Source organism: Peromyscus eremicus, chromosome 14 (assembly GCF_949786415.1).
Source record: "Peromyscus eremicus chromosome 14, PerEre_H2_v1, whole genome shotgun sequence".
NCBI classification, from domain to species: domain Eukaryota; kingdom Metazoa; phylum Chordata; class Mammalia; order Rodentia; family Cricetidae; genus Peromyscus; species Peromyscus eremicus.
Window position 1 is genome coordinate 64,727,757 of NC_081430.1, and position 24,681 is coordinate 64,752,437.

At 46.1% G+C, this 24,681-nt stretch overlaps 2 protein-coding genes across 4 annotated transcripts in view; one reads left to right on the forward strand and one right to left on the reverse strand.

The window, feature by feature from the left end:
* Positions 1-19,363, forward strand: part of Cdca7l (cell division cycle associated 7 like) — a 41,065-nt gene extending 21,702 nt beyond the window's left edge. The window contains exons 2-10 of one of the 3 annotated variants that reach the window (XM_059279405.1): positions 6,255-6,371; positions 9,548-9,679; positions 12,520-12,864; positions 14,407-14,478; positions 14,580-14,750; positions 15,277-15,402; positions 16,176-16,325; positions 17,526-17,662; positions 18,147-19,363. In XM_059279405.1, coding sequence (XP_059135388.1) covers positions 6,255-6,371; positions 9,548-9,679; positions 12,520-12,864; positions 14,407-14,478; positions 14,580-14,750; positions 15,277-15,402; positions 16,176-16,325; positions 17,526-17,662; positions 18,147-18,165 — 1,269 coding nt within the window. In that variant the 3' untranslated portion in view covers positions 18,166-19,363. Of the gene's footprint in view, positions 1-6,254; positions 6,372-9,348; positions 9,411-9,547; positions 9,680-12,519; positions 12,865-14,406; positions 14,479-14,579; positions 14,751-15,276; positions 15,403-16,175; positions 16,326-17,525; positions 17,663-18,146 lie in introns of those variants that run through there. The other 2 variants (XM_059279406.1, XM_059279408.1) reach the window with 2 other exon arrangements.
* The window catches only part of Dnah11 (dynein axonemal heavy chain 11), a 319,597-nt gene continuing 313,500 nt past the window's right edge, over positions 18,585-24,681 (reverse strand). Inside the window, 5 exon segments of the mRNA XM_059279404.1 lie at positions 18,585-19,272; positions 20,508-20,648; positions 21,058-21,170; positions 23,695-23,810; positions 23,888-24,070. Coding sequence (XP_059135387.1) covers positions 19,025-19,272; positions 20,508-20,648; positions 21,058-21,170; positions 23,695-23,810; positions 23,888-24,070 — 801 coding nt within the window. The 3' untranslated portion in view covers positions 18,585-19,024.

Genomic DNA, 24,681 nt, shown 5'->3' on the forward strand with positions numbered 1-24,681 from the left:
GAAATGTTTTGCTTACGTTTTCCGCTAGCAGTTTCAGAATTTCTTATATTGGGTCATTGATCCATTTGGATTGATTTTTATGCAGGGTAAGAGATAATGAGCTCAGTTTTCATTCTTTTACATGAGGGTACACAATTTCCCCAGCACTATTTATTATCGAAGAGGCCCCCCCCCACACCCACACCCCACTGGTGAATGTTTTTGGTGTCTCTCTTGTAGCTGTGTGGGTTTGTTTCTGCAGTTCTGGTCTACTGGTCTGTTTGTGTCTGTGCCAGGACTCTAGATGTTGTTAGTGTGACTACTCCGTAGTGTTATCTGAGGTCAGGGACTGTGGCGGCTCCTGTCTTGCTGTTTGTGCTTAGGAGTGCTTTGTCTGTTTGAGCACTGGGGTTGGGGTTTTGTTCTTTTTTTAGCTCTGTGAGAATTGCATTGCATTGAATCTATAAACTGCTTTTTCTAATATATTATTTTTTTTTCTGCCAATTCATGAGTATGGGAGGTCTTTTCATCTTGTAGTGTCTTCAGTTTTTTTTCTTCAGTGTGTTGTGATTTTTTTTTTTTTTACATGCTTTGCATCTCCTCAGCTAGGTTTATTTTTAGACGATCTTGTTCTTCCCCGCCTGGTGTGTGTGTGTGTGTGTGTGTGTGTTTAGTTCATTGCTCGCATGTAGAAAAGCCACTAATTAATTTCTTTATATGTTGGTTTTGTACCCTGCTTAAACTGTTTATGAGCGCTAAGTGATTTCTGGTGGAATGTTTAGGGCCTTTTAAGTACAGGATCATGTTATCAGCACATACGGGTAGTTTGGTTTCTTTGGTTCCTCTTTATATCCCTATTATTTCTGTTGTCTTACTGTTCTAGCTTGGCTTTAGACACTGCATTGATTTAGAATGGAGAGAATGGGTACCCTTGTATCAGTCCTAGCCTTACAGGAGATACTCCGTGTTTATGTAGTAAAATGTTGGCTCTAGGTTTGTCAGATCTTTATTATGCTGATGTATGTTCTTCCTATTCCTAGACCTTTTACCATGAAGGGATGTTGAATTTTGTCAGAGGTCTTTTTGTTGATTGTCTGTTGAGGTAATCCTAAAATTTTTGTCCTTTAAGTGTATTTATGTGCTGTATGACATTTGATGGTGTGCATATCCTTACACTCCTGGAATGAAATAGTTCACTCATGTATGTGATTTCCTTTTCTCCTCTCTGTTTTACTTATTTTATTTTTTTAAATTATTTCATGCATACATGCATATAATGTATTTTGATCATATTTATTCCCACTCTTTCCAGATAGATTTCCTACTCCCTTCAACTTCATGTCCTTTTTTAAAATTACTGACCAAGTCCAGTTTGTACCGCTCCTATAGGCATGGATGTGGAGCCATCCATTGGAACAAGTCAACCTACCAGGGCCGTACCCGTAATGAAAACTGACTCTACCTTCCCTAGAAGCTATCAGTTGTTAATAGCTTCTGGACGATGGGGGAACTGGTGACACCCCCCCATCTTCACTTGCATGCTGAATAGCTTGATCTTCTGCTGTGAGTTCATGAGTACAGGGACACTAGAAGACACTGTGTGCCCCAGTCCTTCCCAACCTCTGGCTCTTAAAAGTCTCTCTGCCCCCTCTTCCACACTGTTCCCCGCATCTTGGTGCAAGGAAGTGTGATGTTGTGTCCCCCCCATAGGCTCACACATTTGAACACTGGGTTCCCAGTTGATGGCACTGTTTGGGAAGCTATGGACCCTTTAGGAGGGTTGCTAGAGGAAGCCTGTCACTGGGGGTGGGCTTTGAGAGTTGATAGACCTGCTCCTCTTCCTGTTCTCTCTCTCTCTGCTTCATGTTTGTGGTTGCAGATGTGATCTCTTAGCTTCCTGCTCTGGTTACCTGCTGCCATGCCTACCCTGCCATTTTGGATTCTTCCTCTGAGACCATAAGCCTAAATGAATATTTTTCTTCCTTAAGTTGAGTTTGGTCATGACATTTTTATCACAACAACAGAAAAGGAACTAATATGAATATAGATGTTCCATTTTAGCCGAGCACGTCTTAGACCCCTCAACCTTCCTAATGCTACAACCCTTTGGTCCTACTTTATAACTGTAATTTTTTTTTTCTTTTTTGTGTGTGTGTGTGTGTGTGTGTGTGTGTGTGTGTGTGTGTGTGTTTTCGAGACAGGGTTTCTCTGTGTAGCTTTGAAGCCCAGACTGGCCTCGAACTCACAGATATCCGCCTGCCTCTACCTCCCGAGTGCTGGGATTAAAGGGGTGCGCCATTGCCGCTCGGTGTTGGAGACGGATTTTTATTTTGGAGAAGGAAATCAGGTTTGGGGAAGACGAGTCCGGCTTGAGCCAGCCCCTGCGGATCATTTCCTCAAAGATGGTGTTTAGGTGTAGCGGGTGGTGACTCCAACCAATCTGCTAGTCTAGCCCGGACCAGGCTAGGCCACTCTTCTGCGATGTGGCTGGCGCGCTGGTCCGAGGAGGCTTTGCCTGCGTACCCTGCTAGCTGCGTCGCCCTCTCCCGATCCTTGTGGGTGCTCAGGCGGGGAGGGATCGGCTGAGCCCGGTAGCCATGCGCTGAACGAGGCAGGAAGGCGCCTATAACTGTAATTTTGCTACTATTATGAATGTAATGTAAATATCCGATATGCAGGATATGTGATAAGGAACCCCTGAAGGGGTCATGACCCACAGGTTGAGAACCACTGCCTTAGACACTTGCTGTCTGTGCTTTGACCAGTTGTGAGTTTCTTTGTTGTCTACCATCCATTGCAAAAGAAGCCACGATGAGGACTGAGAGCTGTACTAATCTACAGTTGCAGAGAAATGTATTCAGAAGGCAGTTTGGTGCCATGTCCATTTAGTAAAAGAATAGTAAGCTTACCTCTGTGCCATATGAACTCCCATCTTGCTGCTCCCTTATTCTTGAATTTGGTTTGCACAAATTTTATTGAGATTGTGTCTGTGTTCATTAAGGATATTGGTCTATTTGTTGTTGTGTCCTTATCTAGTTTTGGTTTCAAGATACATTGGCTTCATAGAGTGAGTTTGGTCATATTCCTTCCCCTTCTGTTGTGGAAAAGGTGAGTGTCGGTGTTGAGTCATCCATGCCTAACAAGTCAGTCAGATCCAGGACTTCTCCTTGGTTCTTACTGTTATAGTTTCATTACTTGGGGTTTAAATGGTTTTTATCCTCTTAGTGGCTGGTCTATGAGGCTAGAAATTTATCTATTAGAATTCTTCTACATTGTCTAATTTTTTAGGATATAACTTTTAAAGGTATTTTCTAATGATCCCCTGAATTTCATTGGAATCTATTGTAATCTCCCCCTTTTTGTCTTTGACCTTACTAATTTGGATCTTAGTTGTTGTTAGATTAACAGAGGGTTCACCAATCCTATTTACATTTTTTTTTTTTTTGAGTATTCTGTATCTGTTGAAGAATGAATGGGTTATCCCATAGATGTCTGTCAAACCATTTGATCTCTGGTGCAGTTTAGCTGAAGTGTCTTTGCTAATATTTAGTTTGTATAACCTGTCTAAGGATGAGAGGGGGGTATGGAAGTCATCTATCCGTATTATTTTCTTAGTACCTCTTTGACCTTTTATGTCCATTCATGCTTATTTCATGAAGTTCAGAGCACGGATGTGTGGTTAATAAACGTATTTACAGTTGTTACATCTTGATGAATTGTGTGGCCATTGTTAATGTGTTGTGGCTTCCTTTGTCTTCTCTGACTGTGATTTGAAGTCTCCTGTATAAGATAAAGTGGTAGTTACGCTGGATTGTGTTCAGCTTCCTTCCATTTAATACATATGTCATTTGACTCTTAGATTGTGTTTTTGTCTTGTTGCTTGTTTGTTGTTCCCAGTGATGTGTGTTTCTTGGAGACGTTTGGATCTTGATTTTTAATTTGCTCAGTTGGTATGTTGCCTTTTTAGTGGTAAGTTAAGATTGTGTTTCAGACTTCATTGGAAGAGGTTTGCCAATTCCCATAATGTTACCAGTTGTTTTTCTCCTTGGTTGGATTGAGGTTTGCTCTGCTCTCCCGACCCCACTTCCCCAGCCGCCTCCAGTTAGTATCTCAGGCTCCCTGGTTTACAGTGTTTGCTATAATGATTTCCTTTTTGGCTGTCCCTGGCTCATCTGTTCTTCTCAGTGTTCTCGTGATTGACAGTGTCTTCTTCTGTGTTGGATATCCCTTTAAGCATCTAGTGCAGTCTTAGCTTGGTCATGGGCTGCCTTAATTTCTGTCATAGTCAATTTTAAAAGATAACTTAGGTGGTGGGTATGGTTCTCTTGGTTGGCAGTTACTCACTTTCATGGCATAAAATGTCCCATGCTTGCCTGGTTTTGAGGGTTGCTGATGAGAGAGGTCTGATGTTACTCTTCCTTTATTGGTGAATTGGTGTCCTGCCCCCCCACAACTTCTCATGTTGGTTATTTACTTTGTTGTTGTTTTAAATCTTGAGTATAATATGTGTAGAAACATTTATCTTCATGTCAGTTCAATTTGGATTTCTAAATGTTAGGGTTTCTCTTTCCTTGGATTTGGGAAATTTATGTTATTAACTTCATCAACCATTTTCTATGCCTTCCCTTCTTCCCTGTGGATGGGTCTCTCTCCCTCTCTCCTACCCCCCATGTGTGGGTGTGAGTGTGGGGGGGAATTGAATTTATGGCCTTATATGTCTTAGGCAAGCACTATACACTGAGTCCCAGCCTTGCCCATGGAGTCTTAAGTCTCATCTCTGGATTGTGTCTTAGAGGTCTTTCATGTTGCGATCATGCTTGTTTATTTAATTTCTTCATTGATATCTGAGTGCAGTGTTGCCTCATTCTCCAACCCAGGTTTCTTTCTTCTCGGGTGAGCCTGTGGTTTTGCTTTCGACTATGAGTCTTATGTGATTCATTGAGTCTTTAATTTCTGTGATTATTTTTCAAGATCTCAGTGTCTCCGCCACATTTCTTCATGAGGTTGCCCTGTTAATCCACACTGCTGATTCTCTCACCCATGACGCTGACTTCCGTCCTGTGTTTCTAGCTTGCCTTCCCAGAGCCCGGATTGGTCTCCTTATGCCATTCGTCTGCTTGTTTAGACTGCCTTTGAGGTTAGTGTTCATTTGGTTGTGAACTTTGGAGCTCGTCATTGGTGCTGTGATAGCACAGGACTTTGAATTCACCGGTTGAGGAGTCACGACCTTTTGGAGGTGTCGTTCGTGTTGCTTGTGTTTGTATGTTGCGCTTTGTGAATGGGTTGGTATGGATTTCTCATCTGATTTTATTTGGGGATTTTCATAGTGAGCAGCCCACTTGGGAAGTCTCCACCCCAGCACCACTCAGGAGACAACAGGCTCCTGTGTTAGCAATCATTAAATCGTAAAGACAGACTTCCACTTAAAATCCACAAAAGCCCATTAATATGTCACCGATAACCATACAACAGAAGCAGTCGGAACCGATAGAGAGTGTGGTCTGAAGTTTAGAATTATATAGGGTAAAGGTGAAAGTAGTAAATGAACATAATAAATACAGGGGCATGGGAATGGAAAACAGGGAAGTAAAGTAAGGCCCAAGGAAAGGAAGAATAAAGAGAAGTGGAGAATATTATGAAGGAAAAGAGAAAATCAGGAGATTGGAAAAAAAGTAAGAATCTAAAAATTCCTCATAATGACAAATTAATTAGGGAAGAATAAGGAGAGAAATAAAAACATGAATACCTTAAAAGAAATAAGAGAAACTAGGGCTGGGGAGAGATGTCTCATCTGGGAATGATGCCTTCCATGCCTGTGTGAGGACCTGAGCTCAGAGCCCCAGCATGCACATGAACACTGGGGGTAAAATGGGACCGTTTGCTGCACAAGAATGAGGACCTGGGTTTGGATCCCAGGTGTCCCTGTGAAAACTGGGCACTGTGGTGGCTAGTACCTGTAATCCCAGTGCTTAGAGGCGGAGACAGGAGGATTCCTAAGCTCACTGGCCAGCTAGGTCAGCTGGATCAGTGGATTTCAAGTTAAGTGACAGGCCTTGTCTTAATAAGGTAGACAGGTTGAGGAAGGCACTCCATCTAGCTTCCACATGTACACATGCACTCCGGCTCGCTTGGCAAGTTGGGATGTCCCAGTGGAAATACTTTGCTCAGGGTTCCTAGGGTCTTGGGAGCAGCCGTGGTAAAGGCTGTGATGCTCGTTCTACCCTAAGTGATCCCGGCAGCCTCAGTGTTATCCTTCTCTTCTGAATCCAAAACAGATCCCCAAAGAAGTCGCTGACATCTTTAATGCCCCCAGTGATGATGAAGAGTTTCTGGGTTTCCAGGATGATGTTCACATGGAAAACCTGTCAGACTCTCTGGAGTTGCAGAAACAGGTAGGAGTCTTTCTTTTCGAGACAGGCGTGGCCCTCCGGAAGCCTGCAGCAGGGTTGGGTGCTCTTTCGTCTTAGGGTAGCCATAAGTTGGTGATATCTTGGGTCCCCAAATCTGCTGTTACTTTATTTATTATGTACACAGGCCAGAAGAGGGAGCCAGATCTCACTCAGATGGTTGTGAGCCACCATGTGGTTGCTGGGAATTGAACTCAGGACCTCTGGAAGAGCAGCTCTTCACCACTGAGCCATCTCTCCAGCCCCTCCCCAGCTGTTATACTGCTGTCTCATCTCCTCGTTTCCTGTCCCCACTACCCAGGAACGGGTGAAACTTCCCGTGTCTGTACACGCTTCCCTTCATTTCTCTGCTCTCCGTAGCTGCCCTCACACTCAGCCCTTCGTGAAATTCTCCTCTCTTCTTGCTGAGAGTAACAGAAGGACAGAGCTCAGGTCAGGCTCTCTCCCTGGGCATGGGTAGAGAGGGAGCGTGGAGCCTAAGCCGTCACGTCAGGGCATGTGGGCAGGGGAGACATCTGCTGCTTTTGCTGCCATGACCACCACACACCAGGCCCCAGGGCTGACTCCACCCCAGCAGACCTTTGTTGGCTGTGAGTGTGGCACTCTCACTTTATACAGATACGGAATTTGCTCCAGACTACAGGGGCTGGTGGAGTACAGACACCAAAGACTTAGCCAAGGTCCCACATGGGAAAAAGAGCTGAGTGAGGCCGGCTTTTCCAAATCCAGGCCACCGCTTTTCATCTCCTCCTCCCCGACACTTTCTCTTCCCTGTTGTGCACAGCACAGATGCTGGCTGACTTCCATTAGTTGGCCCTCCTTACTGGAGGGGTTCCTTTTCCCTCTGTGATGAAATGTATGTGTCTGCCTCTGTTGCAAGTTCCTTGAAGGAGGAAATCATACTTGGACGGGGCTTTTTAGCTTCCCTGGCCCTGGTCTTTTGTTCCGCTGACCCTTTGATCTCCATTCCAGCATGCAGCACTCTGCGTCATCGTGCACAGTAGGCACCCATAGGTGTTTATTGGGTACAGATGGAATATGTCCACCTCACTGGTACACAGGTCATGGCTGTCTAGTCCTTTTCCATGTCACACGAGCTTCAGAATAACACAGTGCACTCTGCTGTGTCCTCCTGCTTAGAGTGTTAATCATGGGAGACACTAGTCACTTGGTATTGCCTTGGCGGTGTAATGAGCAGCTTTCAGAGAGAGAGGAGCTGTGTGAGCCTTTCCCCAAGCATGCAGTGAAGCTGTGCAGTGAGGATCAGCCTTGCACAGCCACGTGCAAAACGGTTGCTAAGCCCTTGAGAATAAGCTTGTGGCAAAGTCATCTTAATCCCATCAGGACCCATCACCTTCGCTAGGATGGAAATTGCCAGGAAGGTTGGAAGGTTGGAACTCGCTGCTCTAAGGCTTGACTCATTCTCTTTCAGGCTCTGTGTAGGATCTTTGGACGTTTATTGAATTTGTGCATTGAGGCCAGTGCCCTGGAAAAATCCCCAGGGGTTAGCCAGATGTTTCCTGCACGGGGCTTGGTGGGTTTCCTTAGCTCTGCCGCACTTGCTTCTTTGTATTTATTGTATTATGTGTAGGAGTGTTTCCTTGATGTGTATGTGTGCACCAATTACAATTGTGTGAGCCCTTACAGCTGGCGTTAGAGGGGGTTCTAAGCCGCCATGTGGGTACTCAGAACCGAATCTGTGTCCTCTGCAAAAACATTAAGAGCTCTTAACCACCGAGCCATCTCTCCAGCCCCACATTTGTTCTTTTATTAATGTTTAACCCTGGCCTCATGCTCACCTGACCCACACACTTGTGGTTCATTTTGTCCTGCTGAGAGAGAGCATCAACTTGTGCACAGTTTGTGTAGCTGACTCTGGGCTCCCTCCCTTAAACACAATTTGAGTTTCTCTTTAAAGAAACTCCTTTTTTTTCTTTTTCTTTTTTTGCAGCTGCACCACAGCTAACAACAAAGGAAGTAATTTAGCTCTGAGCAAACCCATTCCAATTACCCATAATAATTCATAGGAGACATTCTTAAGCTTAGAGTGCTGGCTGTAGGCATTTCCTTCTCCACTGCCCTGTAAGTTTTCCTGCTATTATATATTTCTGTTGTATCTGTTTTTCCCCCCAAAGATATCTGAGTCTGAAGACATGTGTAATTAAAGCCAGAGAAAGTCAGCAGTGAAATGGTGTCAACCAAGTGTGGTGTTAAGAGGGGTCGCTGCTTTTTTGGGTTTGGGGACAGGGAACAGAGTCCTGGTGCAGTGTTAGCCTTGCAGGGAGCCGTGTGGGGGTCTCCCTTTGAGTCTGCCATTCTTCCCCTCTTTTTCTTTCAGACACACACTTAGGAGAGCTAGGAAAATGTCTTTGCTTACCCCTTCAGTCTTGCAAGAGGGGATCCCAGGGTGAGAGGGGTACAGATTTCAATCAGTTCCCCATGTTCCTGTCATTGTAAATGGAGCAAGTCCAATCTCTAGTGATGGGTGAAAGGTGTGGGGGCCTTGGCCCTTTGCTATAGAGAGTGGATACCACTGCATTTGAAGGGAATAGACGTTCACCCACAGAAGAGTGCTCCAGATGGCCAAAGGGAGTAAAGCAAGTAGGTGTCCACTCCCTACAAGTTTCTGCGTGAAAGCCAACAACAGCCTGGTTGGCTGGGACAGGAGACTCTGAACTCCATCCACACTCCCCAGTCATAGCACGAGTGACCAAGACACAGTATTGATTGAGATTTCCTTGTTTATGTCTTCATTTCTGTAAGGTTTAGAAAATGTGTATGCTGTGTGTGTCTATTGTGAGTATAGTAAAATATTCATCATGTAGAACATATCACTATAACTGCTTTAAGTAGCATTAACCATAATGTACATTGTCAAGCCGCTGTCCCCATTGTCAGTCCCTAGAACACTCCCATCCAATAGAAAGCCTTGCCCATTAGACAGGAAGTCCCGCCCTGTAACCACTGTTCTTTCCCTTCATGAATGTGTTGTGGCAGTGGTACCTGATTTCAGTTGGAGACAAGGTCTCACTGTGTAGTCCAGGGTGGGAATCCTGCCTCAGCCTTTACCCCAATATCCAGGGAGACCTCCTCCTCCCCAGAGTACTGGGATTCTGGGTCTGTGTCACCATGTCTCGCTTTAATATGTGTTTTTAATTTAGCAGGATGTGTGTTTCCATTCGAAATACCTCACTGAAGAGCTAAGAAGGATTTTCATAGAGGATACAGATTCAGAAATTGAAGATTTTGAAGGATTTACAGAGAGTGAGCTGAACATGAACAGTGACCCAGAGGTAATGGTAGTCCTGCCAACACGAAGGGGTGTGAGCTCTAATGTTCCTAGTCCTGCTTTGAATTATCCTTTTATCCTGACATGTTACCTTACAAGGGAAAAGATGGTATTTTTTATTTTATTTATTTAATCTTTTTTAGTAGTAGAAGCCAAATAATATAAGAATCACTACTCTAGAGCTGGTCCTGCCTGTTCCACAGATACACTCCTCTGCTAGAGAAAACTGTCCCTCTACCCCTTGGGGTTAGGAGCATATCCCAGGTGGCCTTCATTGTCGTACCCAGTTTATCTCAGATTCATCGTCAGCTTCCTTTATCAAGTCTGTCTTAGGGTCACATGCTCCTTCACACTGTCTCTTATGAGGTGTGAAGTCATATTCTTAGGCTAGAAGGTAACGGGGTAAAGCGGGATGATAGAGCAAAGTGGGAGAGGCCGATGCTGCCTGGTTTGGATTCTGCTGACTATAAGGATGCCTTGGGCCTGTGGGGGGCCTGCACTATGAAAAGGCTTCCTTGAGGATTTCTTTCCTTTATTCCATTTATTGAGGCCAGTTAGTTTTCACACACTAGCATTTCAGTTGTAGGTTACTTTAAATCACTACCTTGTTGTTAGTGATGTTGGTGGTGGTGGTGTTTTGAGGCAAGATCTCACACCACAGCCCAGGTTGGCCCTAAACACATAGCATTTCCTCAGCATCAGCATCTCAGGTACTGGGATTCCAGGCATGTACCACCATGTCAGACCTTATTGTTTTATTGGAATAATTTTAGGTTTGACTTCTTCTCGAGACCTTTACATGATGGTGATATGGTTGTCAAACAAGGAACTAAAGTTAGTATGCTGCTGTCACTACAATTCACACTTTTGTGAGGCGTTAACCCATGTTTTCATTAATGTGCCCTTTCTGTCCTGGGTTCCGGTCCCAAGAATCACATAGCAGTCAGCCTTTCTTTTTAATTTTTTACATTTATATTCTTAACTGATTCATAGAAACAAGGTGAGGTAGAAGATTTTAAAAGCATAAGTGTTTGATGTTAACTGTGAAAGATAGCATGTCTGAAAACGCCCTTCCTTGCTGGTGAGGTGAGGGTAGTGTATGCCTATCCGATATTGTCCGCTCCTGTATGACCTTTCCCACAGAACCTGCAGAAAGACACTCTGTGGTAACGGTGGCTTTCTCTATCCCTGTCCTTCCCTCAGGCATCACTTAGGGCATGTAAGTCCTGGGCATTGGCCACCTCACTGCGTTGTAGCTCAGACACCCCACTCTGCCCTGGATTTTTCCCCAGGTACTTTAGATTTTCACCAGTAGGACACTTAAGATCTCCCAAAACTTGATGGGTTTCATCTCTGAGTGACTTCTTTAACTACTGTTCTTTAGCTCAGTGACACCTAGTCAAGGAGTTTGTGTTTCTGAGGAGGGAAAGTAAGTTGCTCCCAAAGGCCCTTTCCCTAGACTCTCCATACTTCTGTCACAGCTGATAGAACTCAGGGTAGGCCCACTCACAAACGTGATGTTAGTCAGCATTCCGTGACTAGAATAAAACACCTGAGAATTAATTTACAGAGGGAAAAGGTTCATCGTGTGTGGCTCACAGTCTGAAGGTCCCAGTGCATCATCAGGTGGCTCTGTGGCTTTGCATCTGCCAGGTGAGGCAGGAACATGTGGTGGAGCCAGACGGCTCACCAAGGCCCGGAAGCCAGAGAGAGCAAAGGGGAGAGTCAGGTTTCCACCAGCCAGCCAGGAGCATGGCTGCCTATGCCTGGGCTCACACCCACGCGCGTGACAGCTGCCCAGACACAAGGCAGGCGTAGCCACGGTGCTGACCTTGGGCGTGTTTCTCCATCTCTTATTTCTCGCTTGAGCCCAGCTCGGATTGGAGGTCATTAGAACGAGCCATTCAAAGGAGGACTTCAAAGAAACTTTGTGGATCCGATATTGAATCCTGTCTCTGTCATTTTTCAGAGTCATCGAATCTCAGAGGCCACCCACTGTCACCTGGGTGGCATTACCACGTTACTGCCTTCTGTTCAAACTGTTGGTCACCTGCAAGGTCAGGTCAGGTCAGGTCGTAGGCTGTAGGCTTGACTGCCTGGGCTTCCCAGTTTTGTGGGGAGGCTTTGAGCTGATGAGCATTGTCTGCCACAGCCTGCAGATCTGTCAGCTCACGGTGGCATGGTACAGGGAAGGGAGGACCCATCGTGCCCTGAAGAGGATGCCCCCAACTCACGCTAGTGTCTGGTTGTCAGGCTACCACCAGGATCGACACTTAGTTGCCTTTTCTATCCTGAGTCCACTGTAGTGCAGGAGAGTCAGCTCTTCCACACCTTCGCTCACACGCCCTTGCTGTGTGAAGTAGACAGGCTCTCAACGCCCGCCCCCCCCCATTTTTCTCTGTTGATAACGCTTCGGTGGCACACACCATTTTCCCTAGCTGCGCCCTCCATATGTGCCAGCTTGCACCCTGGCTGCGGAGAAGCCCTGCTTCCATCCTGGCTCCCTCACGGCACAGCAGGCATGTCAGTCAGTGTATGGGCGCGTGGTTCTGAAGTAGGTTGCCTGTGCTTTGCTGTGGTCATCAGCGAACTTCACGTGTGTTAAACTGGAGCGTTCAGCGGCTGTTAGTGGGAAGGGAATGCTTTTTGTGACAGTATCAGAGTAATTTGTGTGTGTGTGTGTTTGGTGCTGGGGATTGAACCCAGGGCCCCTGTACATGTGTTGATCGTTTCTCTACCGCTGACCTGTGTTCCTTCCTAGAATAGTTTTAAACACAGCCGTCTGGTCTGGTTTGGGTAGGTGGTTACAGACCATCCTCATTCTTCATTCTCTTTGACTCTTAGCTCGTGGAGTCGGAGCTGAGTGACGGTGGCAAGACATCTGTGGTGAGTGAGGAGGAGGAAGATGAGGAAGAGGAGGAGGCTGTGCCTAGAAGAGGCAGGTCCACGAGAAACAGTTTTGGTCTTCGAGTAGCCTTTCAGTTCCCCACCAAAAGACTGTCAAAGACACCAGATAAAAACAGCTCACACTTAGCGGACAGTAAGACTGATCTCGGAAGGGGGAAAAGCTGCAGACAGGCCCAGGAGCGGGAAGACTCTGAGTCTGAGGATGACTCCAGGGCTGAGAGCCGGGAGAACTCGGATGCTCTGCTGAAAAGGGCCATGAACATCAAAGAGAACAAGGCCATGGTAAGCTCTCCCGGGGCGCTGGGACCAGAGCCGGCGGCCCCAGCAGCTGCTGCTGCAGCTTCTCTCTCTGGAGGGAAGGTGTGCTCTGGGGCGCGTGTGTTTACATGACTAGCTCTGGTTTGGGAATGGGAAGACTCGAGGGCCATTTATTGCCGCTCCGAGGTTGCTGCTGCCCACGGTTGAGCAGGCTTGAGTTCTAAGTTGGCAGAAGCACTGGAGAGGAGAGGGGCTGAGCAGCTGCACTGCCCCCCAGAAGACAGAAGTGAAGAGGAGCTGGGCTGTCACTGAGCCCAGGGAGAATTGTAATGGGCAGCAGGCAGGTGGCTTTTGTCTAGAGGCCACTCCTTCAGAGACATCACCTGAAGGAAGGAGAAAGGCTGACAGTTAGCAGCCTCTGAGGTGTTCTCATTCAGTTATACCTTGGTTAACTCAACCTACATCTATTTGGGGTTTCTGTATGTGGCCAGTAACTCAACCTAATCATTGAAAGTCATTCTTTTCCTCCTAATTTTATGCTGACAATTTAAAAAAAAATTCTGCCAGTTGTAATTTTTTACTTTTTCATCTTGATGACTTTGGGGTGGGGGAGGCACAATTTGAGACAGGGTTTCTCTGTGTAGCTCTGGCTGTCCTGGAGCTCACTGTGTAGACCAGGCTGACCTTGGAATTCAGAGATCTGTCTGCCTCCGCCTCCCAAGTACTGGGATTAAAGGTATGGACTACCACTGCCCGGCTTTTTGATGACTTTTTAAAGGCCATCTTTAAAAAAAAAAAAAAAAAGCACAATGTGGTCATACTGTATACATAGGCCCGTGCCTAATAAGTTAAGAGAACATAGTCCATTATGAGTGAATTTTGTTTTGGGTTTTTAGAGACAAATTTGCTTGACTAAAGGAAATTTTAGCACTCCGTCCATCTGTATCATTTTAGTGAGAACTGTGTTATACATGGTTATTCTTAGTGGTGTCATATTTACATGAATCTAAAATTCAAAGTCCTGATTAAATGACTGGCATGTTAGTGTCTGTTCCTTGGCATTGGGTGTTTATCTGGGAATGGTAACTAATTTATGTAAGGAGGTAGGAATTTTTGAGATACATATTCAGGGAGTCTAGACTGGTCACAAACCCCTGATCCTCTTGTATCTGCACCCTGGGTGCTGTATTACAGCATGTGCCTCCACTCAAGCCCCAGCCAGTGAATTGGGAGTTCTGAGACTCACTTAGCTGAACTCTTCTTTGAACATGCAGACATTTGAGTTTCAGCCATGTGAAATGTGTTCCAGGCTCACACTGTTAAGATAGTAGCAGAGTCAGGACATGGCAGGACTGTCTTCACTGTGTTCTGTTGTCCACATGTAAGGAGTGGGCATGGCGTTGACTCGGGTGAACAATGCGTCAGCTTCTTACTCGGGAGGTGAAATCTTACAGTTACTGAGATTCACAGAAGCCAGAGTAGGTAATTGGGAGATGTGAGAGAGGTGTTGGTCCCAGACCTGTCCCCTTGACTGACATCAAATCTCCCTTTCTTTCTGAACCTTAGCTCGCTCAGCTGTTGGCAGAATTGAACTCGGTGCCAGATTTCTTCCCTGTGCGAACCCCGTCCTCGACCTCTGTAAGTGAAACGCCTGACTTCTCCGACTGGTCCTGCCCTGTAGGAACTGGTAGCTTTCTGTGTAAGAGGGACCCAGATGCATCTGTCTACCTTGGTTTCAGAAGAGGAGAACATCTCGACGGGCCTTCTCAGAGGGACAGATCATACGGCGCATGAACCCAACCCGGAGTGCACGGCCCCCAGAGAAGTTTGCGCTGGAGAACTTCACCTTCTCGGCCACCAAGCTCACCGAAGAGCTCTACAGTTTCAGAAGAAGGAAGACAATTAGCGGGGTATTTACTTTAAATGCTGAGAACTTGAGTTTTTACCATGTTCTCGTGAGAGCATGTGTTGAGAAGACCCCAGGGCTGAGCTGCAGATCACATTGAGAGTCCTTGGTGTAAAGTGGGCTGAGGAGCTGGGGTGGCTCAGGAGCACTTCCTTGCCAGCTGGCTTTGATCGCCAGCTTTGGCTTGGCACTGTGGAAGGTGAAGAGTTCCTCCTTGCTTGTGTTTTCAGGACTGGCCCCTTTGAGTGCCGTTGGGGAAGAGGGGGAAACTTAAGAGCCTCCCTGTATATGGACTTGGCTGTGCACTGTGGTTCACTTGGCTCACAGGTTCACTTCCCTGTCTCCTCAAAGTTTATAGCCCGTGAGTGTGCTGTAGTGCCCTCCAAGGGAGCTTGGGCTGGGACCGGAGTCCACTGAACCACACAGGCGAGACATGGTCAACCTTTGATCGCTAAGCATGTTTAAGATTTTTGTTGTAATTGCCAGTGTGTGCCAGGTTCTCCATTCTGTGTGTTGTTTTTTCTTTGCAGGGGAAATGCCAGAAGTATAGACGACGTCACCGAGGATCTTCTTGTCGCTCCGTGAAAGACATCACTGACGAAGACTTGGAAAATGTTGCCATAACTGTGCGTGATAAAGTCTACGATAAAGTGCTGGTAAATGACATCTTCAGAAAAGTGTGCATGACTGATTCTTACTGGGAGCCCCCCACACACACACTGCTATTGGAGTCTGACATCATTAATAAACAACCTCAGGCCTTCTGCTCCATCTAAGCTGTGTGATCAAGGCAGGCCACCTAGCATAGTGGTCCTGCTCAAGGGGGAGGGCTCTTTGGGACATGAGTCCTGGAAGATAAGAATGCTTTTCTAACCCAGTACTTACCTGTTAAATATTGAATGTATGTGGGGGGCAGTATGCCCATAGGATAAAGTAGAATTTCTGGTTGATATGAACTGGGTTAGTTTTTTCCAAACGATGACCTGCAGGGAGGCTTTACATATTCTGTATCATTTTTGTTTGTTAGTTCGACACTATTTAAAATAGTAGAATGTCAGTTGAATTGTCAACCTTTCAAAACAAGGTTTTACACCGATGGTTTCTGGGTCTCCAGCAGTAGATTAGAGCAGAATTCATGCTACCTGGGGCTCATGGCTGCTTACGTCACCGTCCCCTCCTGCTCTCTCTTCCTCAGGTTTTTTTCTGGTCTCTCTTCTGTTACTGACATTTCCATTCCTTCTGCGTTCCCTGCTTAGCCTCATCTGACCCAGAACCGAAGTGCTCAAAGTGGAGGTCACCATCGTTTGTCTCAGGAACAGTCCTGCCAGCTTCTGGGCATGAGCCATGCTCCTGTCCTCTGTCATAGTGTGACGACATCTGAATGGGTGCCATCATGAATCTCACATCCTCTTCCTTTGCTTTTCCACAGGGTAACACCTGCCATCAATGCCGGCAGAAGACCATTGATACCAAGACGGTGTGTCGGAACCAGAGCTGTGGTGGTGTGCGAGGACAGTTCTGTGGGCCGTGCCTACGGAATCGCTATGGGGAGGATGTGCGGACCGCATTGCTGGATCCGGTAGGAGCAGTGTGTGCGTTTGTTATGGACATACTGACAAAGCGATGCGGGCTAGGGCCTGGGGGCCCGGCGGTGCTCCCTCACTTCACTTTCCCGTCCTACAGCTTAAGACTGTGGGGAAAATGAAGTGCAGTGTTTCCTTCTGGGAAGAGAACCAGGTGACAGACAGGTTGGGTAAAGAGGTCCCGTAGGGGTTTCTAATGGCCAAGCCAGGGTTTATTTTCCTTCAGCAAAGTGATATCGTGTCATCTGTCTTGACCTGTCCAGGGGGTAAGTCACAGTTACCCACTGGCCAGAACTATGCTGAGTGTCTCATACCTGCTGACATCATTTATCACTAATGCATTTTAAAACAAAAATATATGGCACAATTAGCGTGTGTGTGCACTTGGTTGCAGAGACCAGAGGGCAACCTTAGTTGTCATTATCAAGAACATTGTCCAGAGCCTCTCACTAGCTTAGGGTTCAACAGTCAGGCTGGCCAGCCAAAGATCCTCTCGTCTCTGCCTGCCCAGCGCCCCCTGCATATCTGGACAGTTGCACTCAGGCTCTCCCCACCAACTGAGCTCTTCTCCCCAGCCCCATTTTACGTTTTGAGGTGGGTGTTTAACCTGTCTATGCTTCAGATCCCTATGAGAAATGAAATGTCATTTCCAAACTCTGAAGGCTTATGAATATAATATTGCATTGAACTTGAGCATTGCCATTTTGAGGTCTGTGTTCAACCACCTCACTGTATCACTGTATGACCTCTTCTGCAGCAGTCACGGGTGTGTATGTGTGTACACACACACACACACACTGTCCCCGGTTTCTAGACATACTGTTTGGATTAAGTGGTTTAACATCAAGGTCACATATCAGGAGAGCTAGAATTCTCATGTTGATCCTGTGCCAAACCTGTAGTCCTAAAAATCACAGCCAATGTGTGACCTCTGAATCACATAGGGCCCCAAATGTAAAAGCAAGCTTAATTTTTTTTTTTTTTTAATAGCTCGCCATCAGTAGTATCCAGTCATGTCTAGAACTGATGTCTCCTTGTTTCTCTGATATGGGGAGGTCATTCTTAGTGGGTTCATGTGTAGCCCCTCATCCACTTTGACTCAAGGACACCTTGTGTTAGTGGCCGGAGGAGAGGCTTGACCCAAGTCTCTTGCATAGAATGTGGCTAAAAGGAACAATCCCTCTACTGTCTTCTAGGAGTGGACATGTCCTCCCTGCCGTGGGATCTGCAATTGCAGTTACTGCCGGAAGCGAGATGGCCGATGTGCCACTGGAATTCTCATTCATCTGGCCAAGTTTTACGGCTATGATAATGTCAAGGAGTACCTGGAGAGGTAAGTCTCCAGTGATGTAAAAGCATGTGGGAGGCCCTGGAGGCCCTCATTTTCTCCTCTGCTAACCGGTAGAAACCACCTTGAGTTCCATCCATTCTATATCTGTTTGTACTGGAGAGGCTCCAGCCTAGAGAATTCCTTCCTTGATACAGAGTATTCAACTCCACAGTGGCTGTAACCATTTCCACTTGTGGTGCAAAACAAATGGCGTGAGAACGTCTGTAAAAACAGTCTCCACAGCCTGAAGAGCAGGGAGTTGGACAGCGTGCGCTGGGGAAGGCGGGCTACAGATGTGAATTCTATACTGTCAGGTTGTGTAAGGAACTCCGAACCGAGACACACTTGGCATTCTGTACTCAGGGCATGTGGAGGAGCCACATCTCAGTGTACACCCCTGGGTGTTCTGGAACCACTGTAGCCTAGAATGCTGCTTCGTGGCTGCTTCTGGTCAGCTGCTTACGAACACCTCTCATCTTTCACTCAGCTTACAGAAGCAGCTGTAGAAGATGAGCGAGAGGAGAAGGAACGCTCAAACGTACCCGAGTCCCACTAGAGATGTCTGCCATTTGTGCCTCGCCTTAGAGCTGAACTTCACAAAAGCTTGTTTCCTAGAACTTACTGTTTCTAATACTATTTTTTTCTAAAAAGTTTATAAGCTTAAAAAGATTTCTCAGGAAAATAGTACAGCAGAGAAATCTGTATACTCACCTGCGCAGACCTGTATTGTTACAAATATCTGCTGAAGATTTAAAAGCACAATTTAAGTGGGGCAGAGTTAAAGCTCAGGTAAGTTTCACACAAGATGCTGTTGCCTTTGCTGGTCAGCTCTCCCAGAGTCATTCAGGCGGCTACTCCTCTTCTTACAGAAACTGTTGCTCTGCCTCCTGAGTGACCATAGCTCAAGCCTAATGTTTATCATGCTCTAGATACTGAATTCTGGGTCATTAGAAATTTATATTGAAAAATGTTCCCCCTAAACGACCAAGTGCAATTAACCATACACTGTGAGTAAGGTGTCCTTTTTATTAAAAGACAACAAAGACGGACCAAGTTATAGACACTGGAGGCCTCAGTATGCCTGCCTTTTCCTTCAGGACCTGCCTGGAGCCTGCTGCTTCTTTTTTTAAAAGATTTTGCTTTTTATAGAATCCTTACTGCATTGTTTTTAAGACTTAGGGAAATTTAAGAGATAAGCCATGGTGTTTTGTATGGTATGGTGGAGGAAGCTAAAATTTTCAACAAGTGTGTATCCCAGATAGATGTTTAGTGTTTTGTGTTGTTTTTGTGTAATACTACTATTCTCCCTCCTCAGAGAACAAAAATGCTCTAACAAAAAGAACGTAAGCCAGAGTACCAAGGCCATTATGCCTCCAGCAGCAGGGCCACACCCGCCAGCACCCACCCAGCTGCCCTGTCTTTGCTCTTCAGCCTGAAGGTCCACACGTAGGTGTGGCCTCGAGCTTTGGTTTTGTAAACGGGGCACTCATACGTGTGCTTAGTTTCTTGTCTGTCCACGGTTATGGCCTTGGCAAAGATGACAGGCATCGTGGATGTTAACTCCTTAAGGCGGGCCTCAACAAGGGCTCCTGACTGGATGTCCCATCTGGCACCTGTGGCAGAAACAACAGTTGTGTAACAGTGGCATGTCGGTACCGATGCTCTGTTTGATGCAATAAATGTTCCACATTTATCACGTTGTCACCTGTCTGTAGCATCCTTGTATGGCTGAGGGATTTAATGGTTTAGCCATTTTAGAAGATCAGATTTTGTACAGATTCAAACCCTTTATAGCAAACTAAAAAGCGTAAGACACAGCTTTCTAACATTCTTTGCACTCGATGAGCTTGGAAGTGGAGGTCACTCACTACCTAGCCTTGAAGTATCTGAGCCGTGGCACCTGCTTCACTGTGAGCTTGCTGCTGCCTATGAGGTGTCCTGCAGCGTAAATGCACAAATAGAGACACACGGCATCAAGGGCACCTGTCAGGGCTTGGGGACATCTGGGAGCAGAGTAGTAGAGCAGATGTACTGAGAGTATTTTATTTAGAAAGTAGAGGACGGGCCACCGAGATGGCTCAGTGGGTAAAAGGTAAGGTGTTGGCAACCTGACCACCTGAGTTTGATCCCCGGAGCCCATAGAGAAAGCCAGATGTGGAAAGACACATCTGTAATGCCAGCATTCCTACATCAAATATGGGAGGTAGATACAGGAAAATCAGTCTTGTGGGCTAGCTATCCTGGAGTATGTAGTATGGCGGAAACGGCACAAGAGACCCTGCCTCAAAACAAGATGGAGAGAGAGACCCAACTCCTGAGGATGATCTTTGACCTCTACACACAATACAAGCTTAAAAGCAGAGGGTGGATTTTGAATTGATGGTAGTGAAAAGCAAAATACTATAAATTACATGCAGGATTTAAGTTTCTGAGGTTTTTTTGTTTTGGTTGGTTTTGTTTTTTGTTTTTTCAAGACAAAATTTCTCTGTGTAGTTTTGGTACCTGTCCTGGATCTCACTCTGTAGACCAGGCTGGCCTTGAACTCACAGAGATCTGCCTGGCTCTGCCTCCCGAGTGCTGGGATTAAAGGCGTGCGCCACCGCCGCCTAAGCAGTTTCTGAGGTTTTAACACCATCTGATGATATATGTGCAGTTTAAATAATAGTCATGACCCTGAGTGCCGAAAAGTTTGGCTTATGTTAGACACACACCCGGATATTTAGATTGTCTGAGGGAAGAGGAAGAAATAATCACCAATACAAGGTTGTCATCTCACTGAGTAGCTGTTGAAGAAGAGGGACCAGCTTGTATCTAAGACAGCTCCACACATATCCCTTAGTGGACTCACCTTCCAGGTGGAGCCCGTGGAGATAGGCGCCTTCTCTGGGGGGGTGGCCATAGTCTTCCTTTGTTTTTTTGGTAACGTCCACAGTCAAGCACATTCTGTCCAGTGGCCACTCATTTTTTCGAGCCATGGTCTGCATGATTGCTTTGGGAGGAAAAGGAAGAATTGAAGGTAAAAACCGGTTTACAGGCTCCCAAGAGCCAACAGTGTCCCACAGAGTTCTGTAGATTAGAGTGAGGCTGGGCAAGCAGGCTTGTGCGGGACCAGTTTGCCTCCATGTCACAAACTAGAACACGCCAGCATGGCAGCTGCCCTTTGTTTCTGTGTGGCCTGTATGTCTTCAGCATGACAGGGACGAGGGAACGTGGCTGACAGGGCTTTTCTCTAGGACAAACCGCTGTGGCTGGGCCTGGGGGCTTGCTCCTTCCTAACCGGAACTTTCTCTAGTTGCTACCCCTGCTCTATAATGATTGTTTGAAGACTGGTGAAGAAGGGCAGGAAGTTGTCAAGAGTAAGTAAAGCCAGGGGAGTGCTGCCTCGACTCCAGCCATACCTGTTAAGAAGGACTGGGGGTTGAAGAAGCCAGAAAGCCACACGACCGCTGGGAGTGTGAGGTCTTGTGTCCAAGTGTCGAGTTCTCGGCATCGCAAGAGGAGGTCGTTAAACCTGGTTAATGGAAGGGAGGAAGAAATGAACTTGCATTTTAGTAAAATAAATTTCTTCCAGGAAGACGAGGGACTGTGGAGCACACCGTGGTGGTACGTGGGCAGGGAAAGCCTTCTCCGATGATTTACGAGTTGGTGGCCCTGTACAAGTCTGGTTTCTTCCTGCTGGGAGTTTATATGTGCAGCTCTTGTTCCTGTCACCATTAGGAGTAGGAAACGCTGGACAGTGTGGGCAGGGATGGTACAAAAACCATTTGAACAGGGTTGACAGATACCACCACTCTGTCGGATACAGTAGAAATGCAGCAACGTGTGTGTCCATTACTGTTATAATACAGAGTTGCCAGGGAAGAGTAGGAGAGTGTTTCACACAGCATAATTGCTTGGGAAGATAAAGGATTCTAAGGAAAATAACACACATACACACACACACCCCACAGCCTGGTGGAAAAAACTCTGACTATGTTATATTGAAAACAGTGAAAAGAAATGTTAGGATTAAAATGGCATGGTGAGAGGACCCTGGAGAGGTGGCTCAGCAATTAAAAGCACTAGCTACTCTTTCAGAGGACCCAAGTTCAATCCCTTGCATCCACATGACAGTTCATGTCTGTGACTCCAGTTCCAAGGGATCTGATGCCCTCTTAGCTTATACTATGTGTGTATGGGGGGAATTTCAAAACAAGACTGGAAGAAAAGCAGTTCTGATAAACAGTGATCAACAAAACAGATAAATCTATGAGGAGGTTCATGCTCAGAGGTAGGTTGAGAGGTCTCTGGAAAGTGTTGATTTTAGGTTGTGTTTGGAAAGTTTAGTGTATGTTACATCATAAAGGACCCTCTCTAAATAGAAACGGTACAGAGGTAAGTGCACAGTGAAGAAAATTACTAAACCCACAAAGTTAGAAACAGACACAAAGCTAGGAGAAAAAATACAGAAATTAGCAAGCACAAAGTAATACGATGACAAAAAGCCAAAATGTAACTAAATGCAAACCCTCCATTTCTGGGTACATAGACTTAGCCTTATATATTTATAATGTTAAAACTCTGTTGAGGTCCACTCACTGTCCTGAGAAGTGGTGATCCCCTGGAAGTCACCTAGCTGTCCTGCCCCTTTGCTCACACCTGTGTTACCAACTCGATACAACAACCTAGAGTCATCGGAGAGAGGGAAATTCAAATGAAGACTTGCCTAGATCAGATTGGCCTGTGGACATTTCTGTTGGGCACTATCTTGATTGCTAATTAACATGGAAGGGTCTGCCCACAGTGGAAGACACTACCATCCCTTGGTAGGCGGGCCCGAACTGTGAAAGCTAGTTGGCTGAGTGAAGAGAATAAACTAGTAAGCAGTGTTCCTCCTTGGTCCCTGGACAGTGATAGGTAGACTGTTTTCTAGAACTGTAGCTGAAGTGAACCCTTTCTTCCCCAAGTTTAATCATGGCAACAGCAAACCAGAGTGGCACCCATCTCCCACAGCCACTTGGGTGCCTAGAAGACTGTAACCGTGTGGATTGTCAACAGCATCTGAGGTCATCTGAGGTCACCTGGGAGTTTAGCCTCTGGGAATGCCTGTTAAGGGATTATCTTTATTAGGTTAATTGATATGGGAAAACCTACTATAAATACGGGTGACCCTGTTCCCGAGTGGATCCTAGGCTGTATAAATGGTGAATGTGAGCTGAGCCACTGGCACTCCTTGCTCTGCCTCTTGACTGTTACATTTAGTAGCTATCTCAAGCTCCTGTCACTGAGGCTTCCTTCAAGTGATGGACTGCGCCTGGAACCATGAGCTAACCTAAACCAGTTTTTCCTCCCTCTCTTAGGCTGCTTTGGTCAAAATGTTTTATCACAACAGGAAAAGAAGCCAAGTTGGGCAGGATTCCAACATGCTGTCCTTTGGAATTCTAATGGCACCTTCCAGATTGTCCTGTATTTTTTTTCCTGAATCAGAACCAAAGAACTTCACTCCAAAAAAGGAATAGATAAGAGTCCTGTGATGCTTTCTGAATAGTCTACCAAGACCACAGAACATCTGGGGGTAAAACGTCAGCCTTCAGCAATCCCCGTTTCTGCCTCTGGCTGTGGCACCAGCAGTGGTACCGCCCATGTGAAAGCAGTCTAGCTTTCTAGACACTGTACTTTCTAAAGTCCTCTGATTGCATAAGTAATTACCAGTTTAGAAAATAAAGGGAATAAGATGCCAACAGGCAAACACAAGTAGCTCCTAGGACTTTTAAATAAATGAGGAAATTCTGTTTACATTTTTTTCCAGATGAAAATATGAAGACCAGGAGATCAGGTATTTTGTCAAAGAGCAGTTACCTAATTAAGTGGGAGAATTTGAATCTTGGTCTGGCTTAACTGACTTGCTTTTGGAGGAAAATACCAGAGGACCTCACGTGAAATTAGTAGTTTGCCTGGTGATGGTCATGGAGCAAAAGTTCTCACAGGAGAAATGGAGAATGCTGACCTTGTGCTGATGTTTACAGCTGCCGGCGGCAGTGGAGATGGTCACTTACCACTGGGCCAGACCATAAGTCGATGGATAAGCCAGTTTGTTCCAAGTGTCTGGAACCCGGTCATAACTCAAGGCAGACAGCTGGGCTTCCACATCAGGAGATAAAGTCAGCTCTCCCTGGCACAGAGAGGAAAGGCCACCGTGAGTACCCTCCAGTGTGGTGAAGCCCCGTCTTGTCCCACTTGTGAGTTTACCTTCAAACCAAGGTCTAATTGTTGAAGTGAAACACGGATTTCCCGGATGAGAACATTCATCCTCTCACACTCTTGAAAGCAAACAAGAACATATGGGCTTCGATTTGGGTTCTTTTGCATTATCTCTGCCATGTTGAACTCCTCTGGAAGTCTCTCTAAAATGTCGTCCAAGATACTCTTAACCTTAAATCAATGAAACACACAGACTTTATTTCATTTTTGCTTGTGGTAATTGGTGGTTTGAATGAAAATGGCCCCCATAGGCTCATGGAGGAAATGGCCCCCATAGGCTCATGGAGGATGGCATGAGGGTTTGTGGAGGAAGAGTATTACTGGGAGTGGGCTTTGAGGCTTCCGAGTGCTCAGGCCAGGCCCGGTGTCAGCCTCTCCTCTTGCTACCTGCCTATCCTGATGTAAAACTCGGGGTTCTTCCTCCAGTGCCATGTCTGCCTGCACGCCACCATGCTCCCTGCCATGATAAATGACTAACCCTCTGAACCGTAAGCCAGCCCCAGTTAAATGTTTTCCTTTATAAGAGATGCCGTGGTCATGATGTATCTTCACAGCAGTAGGAACCCTAACTAGACAGTGACTATCACACTTTTTGAAGTCTCAGAATAGTGCGGCTTCCAAAGGTGCCTACAGCCTCTGGTCACTTGCTAGATGCTCAGAGTTTCCACATGAGTACTTGTCACCCCCCTCTTTTAGATTCCACCATGGTCAGTTTATTCAGTTAGCATTGAATTTGCCAACCAAGTGGCATCTGTGTGCAAAGATGAGGGGCTGTCCCCGCA